The sequence below is a fragment of the Cebus imitator genome, unplaced genomic scaffold (genome assembly GCF_001604975.1).
Source record: "Cebus imitator isolate Cc_AM_T3 unplaced genomic scaffold, Cebus_imitator-1.0 Scaffold106, whole genome shotgun sequence".
Lineage (NCBI taxonomy): Eukaryota > Metazoa > Chordata > Mammalia > Primates > Cebidae > Cebus > Cebus imitator.
Window position 1 is genome coordinate 5,140,823 of NW_016107421.1, and position 9,043 is coordinate 5,149,865.

Genomic DNA, 9,043 nt, shown 5'->3' on the forward strand with positions numbered 1-9,043 from the left:
TTCTTTTTTTTTTTCTAGAAATAGGGTAATAAGTTCTGTTCAGTTTTTAGATCAGAGTATACGAGGCATTTTCTTTAGGGTCTGTTGCACATCTCCTGTGAGTGTGCGTGCACGTACACACACACACCCCCCACTCATTTGCTGAGGCCTGAAATCTGAAAACAAAGGGTTCTCCCCTGTCCCATATCATCCCTGTTTGTCAGTGAGAACCAAAAAGAGCTGTGCCTTGGGCCTGCAGGAAGAAGAGTGCTTTCTTTAGGAACAGGATCCAGATAGAATTGTCAAAGTGAACACCTGACACGTCAGCCACAGTGGGCCTTGTTGATCTTCACTGGGCCCGGACAAGTGAAAACTCGGCAGGGGAGGTTTCTGGGGCCTGCAGCTGCCATTGAGATAAGCCACAGGGCACATGCTCAGGAAGGATGGAGTGTGAGTGTTTTTATTTCAGCACAATGACTTTCATGTAGACAGGAGTCCTTCCTGAGACATTTGTTTATTCTTGCTTAATTCCTTGTTTCTTACAGGACAGAGAACACCCCAATGATTGCTGGCCTTGGGAAGGTGAGCCCTGGTGACTGAGAGGATGAGTTGATTGCTTTGGTGTCAGTTTCCCCAGCAGCTCTAGTAGGAATCCGGGACTTTAGGGAGATCATGTTCATGATCTCATAAGCGGACTGACAAGAAAAAGCCTAGAATCTTATTTATCAGCCGGGAGAGCTGTACTTTTTCAGATCTGTGGAGTGGCGGCACTGGTGTAGCATCTAAAACGAAAAGATTCCTTGTCTCTGTCTCTTCTGACATGAGAAACTGGTATCGTTACAGCAGAGGTGAAGCGTCAGGCCACAGGTTCACACACTCCCAAAGGTGTCGGCAGCCCCTGTACCATCAACTCTCAGTCCCCGATAGGTCTGTGGGGTGTGAGACATCATGGCCCGTGAAGCACCTGCCGCCAGCCCTGCACCGGGCCCTGTCCTGCTTCTGTGACAGTAACCAGGCAGGGTTCCTAGTTGCGTCTCGGACCGCTCCCCCGCTGTGCAGGAGGCCTCTGCTCAAAGTGCACTTTCTTCAAGCAGCCCTCCATGAACCACAGCTACACTGGTCCCCCTGCCCCCTGCTGCCGCTCTGTGTCCCCCATCTGATGTTTCTCTGCAGTGTGTATGATGGATGCCCCACCTCCTGCTTCCCCTTTGAAGGGGCTCGTGGCCATGTCTGCCTTAGCATCCCCAGTACAGAAGAAAGGGCTTGGGCCCCTGAGGCCGGGCCTTGGGAAGAGTATGAATGGATTCCCTGTTAGAGTATTCAAAATTATATTCTTAACAGTGATAACTAAGGCTACGTTTACTAGAAGGAAGAGTGTGTGTGTGTTATGGAGTTACACTCTGTCACCCAGGCTGGAATGCAGTGGTGCAATCTCAGCTCACTGCAACCTTTGCCTCCTGGGTTCAAGAGATTCTCCCACTTCAGCCTCTGAGTAGCTAGGACTATAGGCGTGCGCCACCACGCCTGGCTAATTTTTGTATTTTTAGTAGAGACAGGGTTTCATGATATTGGCCAGGCTGGTCTCGAACTCCTGACCTCAAGGGATCCACCTGCCTTGGCCTCCCAAAGTGATGGGACTACAGGAATGAGCCACCGTGCCCAGCCAAAGAGTGCATTTTAAGTGGAGTCCAGTACCTGCTCATATTAACCTGAATGATGAAGCAGTGATGTGGTCCACAGGCTTTGAAATATCCAGGGTTCAAATCCTGGCTTGAAAGTTCACTTGCCATGTGCCTTGGGTCAGGTTGCTTAAACTCCGTGAGTCCTGGCTATCCCCCGCCAGAAGGGAGTATGTAGCAGCTTCCTAACTAGAGCCTCAGCTCACAATGCTCGAAGCCCCCCAGCCCCTGACCTCTGTGCTTCTGGGGTTGCATCTGCACCTGTAACAGCAGAAGTGCCAAGGCTCGGTCTCAGCCCCAGCACCACAGCCCCAGTGGTTCTCAGCTTCACCCAGCGCCGAGACCCTGACCCCACCAGCGCTCTAGATAGCCTCCCTCCGCCAGCCAGCCTGGACTCCATCCTGCACACACCTACCCTGCATGCCTTCCCCCACCCGTTCCTTTCTGCCTTGATTGTGTGCTGGCAGCCTTCCCTGCACCCTCGTGGATCTGTCTGTCCTGTCACTGTGATGCTAGCCTGTGCTCCTGCCTTTGAACTTGACATCTTAGACAGGCCCTGGCCCATCTCCTGGGAGGCCCATTCCTCTGAGTTCAAAACATGTCCCACCCTCTCTCCTCCACCCTCTTGCCACCCTGGGCACCTCCTGGTATCCAGGTTCTCAGGTCTGAAGTCCAGGAGGTGCCCTCAGTCCTTCGTTGTCATCGTCCCCTGCCTCTCATGCCACACCAGTCCTGTCTGTCTGGACTCCAAAATACACCCAGGACCTGCCTCATGTCTGTTTTCATGGCCACCAACCCTAGACCAAGGGCCCTGGATGCTGCCATGGCCTCCCAGGGGCCTGCTGCTGTCACTGCCCACAGGGCCGAAGGATGGCCATTCCACAGGCCGGTCAGACCATCACCCCTCCCTCAGAGCTTCACTGCATCTGCCCCGTGGCCAGGCCTGCAGGGCTGCCAATCTGTCCCTGCACTCTACACCCGCCACACCAGGCCCCTCTGTTCTGGAGACAGAATGGCTGGCTGTCCCCTGCAGAGCCGTTGCTGGGACGTTGTTCCCTGCCCTCGAGCAGCCATCTCTGTCACCAGCCCACCTCGGGCCTATGGGGTCCCTCACAGCGCTGACTGGTGGGTGGGGGTCTTCCCCTCTTCCCCTGCTTTTGTCCATCCACCTTTCTGGGACATGGGCTCCTCCAGGGCTGGGATCCCCCTTAGGGCTGCCTTGTTGGGGCATTTCAAGTGCCTGGCGCAGTCGGGAAGTGCCTGGCACTGTCGGGAAGTGCCTGGCACTGTCAGGAAGTGCCTGGTAAAGTTGATTTTGGTGGCACTTCCACATCCTGCAAATGGCAGCACCCAAAAAATGCATTCTGTCTATGACTCAAGAGAATGAGCAGTTTCAGGAAGTCTCACCTGTGCTGTTTAAAGCTTTTTTTCACTCCTTTGTTTTGCAAATAAATGTGCTTCCCCCAGGCTGCAGAGCTGGTGACCCAGAACTGGGAGGCTTACGAGGCCCACATGAGGGACATCCGGGATTACCTGGAGCAGAGGCTGGAGGTGAGCACAGCGTGGGGTGGGTGCATGGGGTGGGTGCTTGGAGAGAGGGTGTGGGGTGCTGGCGGACCCCAGGGCCTGTGGGGATTGCAGCAGAGCGTGGAGCTCATCAGGATGCAGTGAGGGAAGAATGGAGCGAAGTGCATTGGGATGAGAAACCCTGAAAGAGAAACCCTAGACCAGGGGGACGATCTTTTTCAGAGACACATGATAAAACATGCAGAGGTGGTATTCGTTATGATCTGTGTGGAAGGTTCATGTTTCAGAATATTCAGGTTTTCTCCTAATTAACTTTGCCTCCCATAGTCCGTTCCCATAACTATTCTAGGTAGATGCTGGTTGAAAAGTATTTACCTGCCGAGGCTGTGTTTCTGGAAAAGTCTAAATTTCAAGCAGTTGCTGGTCGGGGAGCGGTCTTTGAGGCTGTCACCAGCTATTTCAGCTTATTTTTTTCAGGCTGAATTTGGTCAGAAGAGAATCCATCTGAATAGTCAGTTTCCAGGGACCGAGCGGCTTCCCAACACCTGCAACTTCTCCATCCGGGGACCCCGGCTTCAAGGTGACAGCCCCTCACCCTGGTCTTTCCACAGTGTGAGCACAGCTCCTGCGCTGCCTGGATTCCGGGCTGAGCCAGCGCCTCCCACTCACCCTGCCCTGGGCATGACACAGCTTGTGTGGTCATGGGGCCTTGCTGGGGCTGCCGAGGGCAGGCTTGGGTGGCTATGCTGTGGCTTATGGGGCTCTTGCAACCAGCCCCTCCTCTCCCTGACTTGGCTCATTTTGCTGCTGCTGGGTTGTGGACTGTGGCGCGTTCTCATGTCTGACATTAGCACTGCCCCAAAAACTGTCAGGGAAGGAAGGAACATTAACTGAATGTTAGACATGTGTCTATTCTGTTAGCAATTTTTTTTTTTTTTTTGAGACAGTCTTTTTCTATCGCCAGGTGCCAGGCTGGAGTGCAGTGGTATGATCTCAGCTCACTGCAACCTCTGCCTCCCGGATCAAGCAATTCTCCTGCCTCAGCCTCCCGAGTAGCTGGGACTACAGGCACGCGCCACCACCTCCAACTAATTTTTATATTTTAGTAGAGATGTGGTTTCACTATGTTTGCCAACATGATCTCTTGACCTTCTGATCTGCCCGCCTCGGCCTCCTGAAGTGCTAGGATTACAGGTGTGAACCACCACGCCCGACCTCTGTTAGCAAGTTTTATTAAATATTTCATCAGAGTAGGCAAAAGGGGAGGCGATCAGTTTTAAAAACCAGCAGATGCTGGGCACGGTGGCGCACACCTGTAATCCCAGCACTTTGGGAGGAGGCCGAGGTGGGTGGATCACTTGCGACCAGTTCGAGACCAGCCTGGACAACACGGTGAAACCCTGTCTCTACCAAAAACTACAGAAAATTAGCTGGGTATGGTGGTGTGTGCCTGCAGTCCCAGTACTCATGAGGCTGAGGCAGAATTGCTGGAACCCAGAGGTTGCAGTGAGACAAGATTGAGCCGCTGCACTCCAGCCTGGGCTGCGCAACACTGAGGGAGACTCTGTGGTCACAAACAAACAAAACTAACCGGCAGAGTAAGGATCAAGTGCAAATCTGGATTTCTCGTGACATTTGCCTCGGCTGGAACAGTTAGGATCACCCCATCCCAGATGCGCCTAAGACCTGGTCTGCCCCAACACCCTGAGAGTGGAAGTCCGGGTCGTCGACCAGCCGCTTGTCATCTGGGAGGAAGTTATAGTGGCCCAAAAGCACGATGAGCTGCATCTGTAGATGAGTTTTTGGCTTCTGAGAAGATGAAGGTGTTGCTTCATTCTTCTTCCTGGATCATGCAGAGAGACCCGGCAGACGTGTCTGGCTCATGAAGAAGAGCCTGTGGGTACCGTCATGGTGGCTGCGTTCATGAGAACCCGGCTGAAACATGTTCTTGTGGGCAAGGAGGCATGGGTCTCCTTGATCATCTCAGATTCCTCACCATGGAAAGGGGAGTTCTCTGGCAACGTTCCTTTGTTCTGGGGTCAGACTTTGTATTCAGTGACGACCTGTGCTACTTTAAATGAGACGGTGATTCTCATTTTATTCTATTTATTTTTTGATTCGGGGTCTCACTCTGTTGCCCAGGCGCAATCACAGCTCACTGTTGCCTTGACCTCCTGGGTTCAAGTGATCCTCCTGCCTCAGCCTCCCTGGTAGCTGGGACTACAGGTTACAGGTGTGCACCACCACACCTGGCTAATTTTTTTGGGGGGGAGGGACTAAGTTTCACTCTGTCGCCCAGGCTGGAGTGCGGTGGCTTGATCTTGGCTCACTGCACGCTCTGCCCCCTGGGTTCAAGGGGTTCTCCTGCCTCAGCCTCATGACACACTGGCATTACAGGCACGCACCACCATGCCTGGCTAATTTTGTATTTTTAGTAGAGATGGGGTTTCTCCATGTTGACCAGGCTTGTCTCAAACTCCAGACCTCAGGTGACCTGTCTGCCTTACCCTCCCAGAGTGCTGGGGTCACAGGCGTGAGCCACTGCACCTGGCCATGGCCAATTTTTAAAAAAAATTGTGTAGTGATGGGGTTTCCCTGTGTTGCCCAGGCTGGTCTCAAACTATCCTACCTAAAGTGCTGGAATTACAGGTGTAAGCCACTGCACCTGGCCGAAATTCTCATTTTAATTACGTCGGCAGTTATTAATCTCTGTGCTTGTGAAAGAAGGGGGAAATGCCTTCCAGCTTCATAGAACTCTGACGTGTCTTCCAGAGCGCAGGTGTCGATGTGACATTGCCAGGCCTGCAAGCTCGTAAGGAAGGAGTGGGTCAGGACTCCAGGTGTCTTTGCAGGCAGTTGATTACAGGCACCGTTTTCAAGGCCAGCTTTGTGAGGCAGAACAGTGTCTGTGTGTGTGTCTGCGGCCAGGGGAGAAAGGAAGAGGAAGCATTTTCGTCGGCTCCTGCTGTGAGCTCTCTCCCCAGCTTTGGGCAACGCTGGAATTTCACCAGATGGCCTGGAGGGAGGGAAGCAGCCTGCGCCCAGCAGGACCCTGGGAAGGGAGAGAAGGGTGGCCTTGCAGGAGCCCCATCTCAGGGGCATGTGCTCTGTCTCCACAGGACGCATGGTGCTCGCACAGTGCCAAGTGCTGATGGCCAGTGTGGGGGCCGCGTGCCACTCGGACCACGGGGACCAGTAAGTGCTCTTCACAAACCCAGTCCAGGGCACAGCAGTGCTTCGGGCACTGGGTGTGGTGGGCAGGCGTCAGGATATGGCCACTGGGCCACGCTCTGGCTGGTGAAGCCAGCCCTACCTGGACCCTAGCGGGGCAGAGGGAGGGCTTCCTAGAAGAAGTGACCTCCAAGTTGCCGCCTGAAGGACTAGGACGTATGAAGGAGAAGGGGGCTTCTCTTGCTCAGTTCTGAAGGCAGGGGCAGCAGGGCCTGGAGGGGCAGTGTGGCAGGGGCTGGGGAGGACTGGGGTGGGCTGGAAAGGATGGGGACAGGCTGGAGAGGACTGGGGCAGGGATGGCCCGACTGTCAGTGCTCACTGAAACCTCCAGGAAGTGGGAGCCCTGAGGGCCATGATGTGAGACTCAAGTGTCAGATCAGCCATCTGCAAGATACAGCAGAGATTCTGGGATGGTGGTGACCAGCTGAGCGGGTGGCCTGGGCCAGGCAGAGGCTGTGGGGTGCCCAAGCAGCGGCCTGCTGGCAGCAGGGGAGAAGCAGTTCTGGGTCTGGCCTGCTAAAAATGTGAGGCCCCTGTGGGAGGTTGAAGTGGACGCGGGAGGAACACTCGAGGCTCCGGGGAGAGAGCAGAACTGCGGCCAGCAGCACGTGGTCATCAGGGTCAGGGTGGCAGGATTGTGCAGGAGCACCTGGAGTGAGACAGCGGAGGGCCCAGCTCTGGGGAAAAAGGGGCAAGATGAGGCCCTGGGCAGTGTCCGTGCCCTGCGGCAGTAGGGGCAGTGCAGGGCAGGGGAGGCAGGGGCCCGGGTGTGATGAGGGCAGGCCCCTTAACAGAGCCCACACCTCGAGCCTCGGACAGCCCTGCTTCAGGACACCCCAATGCGGTTATCTGTTCCGTGGCTAGATACTGGCTGGGTCCCTAGTGTCTGCAAAGCCCCGTGCCAGATGCCATGAAGTTACCAAGTGGCTCAGGCGGGCCCCACGGGTGAGGCACTGTCTGTGTCAGCATGAGTGTTCTCCAAGAACACTGTCTGAGACCCCTCAAGGACAGGAGCTCTCCTGGGCCCCGGTGCTCAGTGCAGGAGGGGTATCGTTGCCTGGGGGTGTCGAGTGCAAGAGAACTCCATGGGGAGGGCGGGGGTAGGGGCGACTTTGAGCTGGACCTTGATGCCGGTGGCCTTAGGGGTGTGTTTGGTCTGGGTAGTTCAGCAGGAGGGGGGTGTCAGGCGGGGAGGCGGGCACCTGGGTGGGCACAGCCCACTGGGAAGTGGCCCAGAGCAGCAGGAGCTGTGCCTCTTCCCTGTGCCCTCAGCGGCAGCGCAGTTTCTCCTATCCCAGGCCATCCCCAGTGCTGCTGAACTCTGGCGTCCCCTTCGATGTGGCCAGGAACGCGCTCCGGCTCAGTGTGGGCCGAAGCACCACCAGGGCCGAGGTGGACCTCGTCGTGCAGGACCTGAAGCAGGCGGTGGCGCAGCTGGAGGACCAGGCCTAGCGCCGGTGCCCTCCCTGCCTGCTCCTAGGAAGCCCATCGCAGGGCACAGGGTTGTCCCTTCAGCTCCCTCCTACGGGCTGTGCCAGGATGACTGTCTCATGCCCCCTTCTGCATTTGGTCCTGGAGCGCCTGCAGGGTAGTGTGCACTTCCCCCCCAAACCCTGCCCGGCTTCCTTCCCTGGACCCCTGCGGAGCTCACAGGGCCCGGGACACCAATGCCCGCATGGGACCACCCACAGCATAGGACCACCCACAGCATAGGACAGCCCACAGCATAGGACCACCCACAGCATAGGACAGCCCACAGCATAGGACCACCCACAGCATAGGACCGCCCACTGCATAGGACCGCCCACTGCATAGGACCGCCCACTGCATAGGACCGCCCACTGCAGAACTCACACAGGCCCATCCTCCAATGGTGATGTGGAAACACCAGCTTTATCCACCCTCTCTCTGGGAATGGGGCAAGCCTATCGTGAGTGCACTTTCCTGGAACGTCGTGTTTTTATCTAGAAGGTAGAATCCAAGTATTTATAACTCATCGTCAGGCAAATGCTATCATGAAAATAGGAAACTGATTGTTTTGCTTTGATCGTGGCTTCCCACGTGCGCCTTTCCAGAGCAATCACTTCTCAGGCGCTTTCCAGAGGTTGCCTCCACCAGCCCTGCTCCTCTGGCCTCGGCCACAGTGGACCCAGCTGTAGGGTCATGCCCTACAGGGTCACGGGGTGTCCCCTGTCACTGTGCTGAGGCGCAGGATCCGAGAAATAAAGAGACAGGACACAGAAGGACAAAGAAAGTGCAGCTGGGCTTGCTGGGGGGTGGGCACGCCACCTATAAGCGGAGACAGACGAGGCCCCGAACACCCAGAAGCATCTATTTATTGGGTATAGTTTGGGGGCAGGGTAGTGAGTGAAGTGATCTGAAGGATAGTGATAGGGTCAAGACAATCAAGTGAGCGGTAAGCAAGGGGCCCACCCCCATCAGGTCACCAAGGAGGCGGGCGGCACGCAGTAAGGAGGGGGCAGTGTGCATCATCTCATCTATGGGCAGGCTACTTCTAAGGATGTCTGTAGGAGGATGCTTTGAGCCAGCACGGTAACAACAGAGCTGACAAAGTTCACAGCCGCCAAGGCACAGTTATACCGGAGGGTTTTTTTTTTTTTTTTTTT

General features: G+C 55.6%; 1 protein-coding gene across 3 annotated transcripts in view; it reads left to right on the forward strand.

Annotated features, from left to right (window-relative positions):
• The window catches only part of SCLY (selenocysteine lyase), a 40,515-nt gene extending 32,347 nt beyond the window's left edge, over positions 1–8,168 (forward strand). For all 3 annotated transcript variants that reach the window (XM_017537805.2, XM_037741770.1, XM_017537806.2), the window contains exons 8-12: positions 525–561; positions 3,126–3,209; positions 3,663–3,765; positions 6,305–6,380; positions 7,715–8,168. In XM_017537805.2, the coding sequence (XP_017393294.1) occupies positions 525–561; positions 3,126–3,209; positions 3,663–3,765; positions 6,305–6,380; positions 7,715–7,868 (454 nt within the window). In that variant the 3' untranslated portion in view covers positions 7,869–8,168. The remainder of the gene's footprint in view (positions 1–524; positions 562–3,125; positions 3,210–3,662; positions 3,766–6,304; positions 6,381–7,714) is intronic.
• Positions 8,169–9,043: the final 875 nt, after the last annotated feature.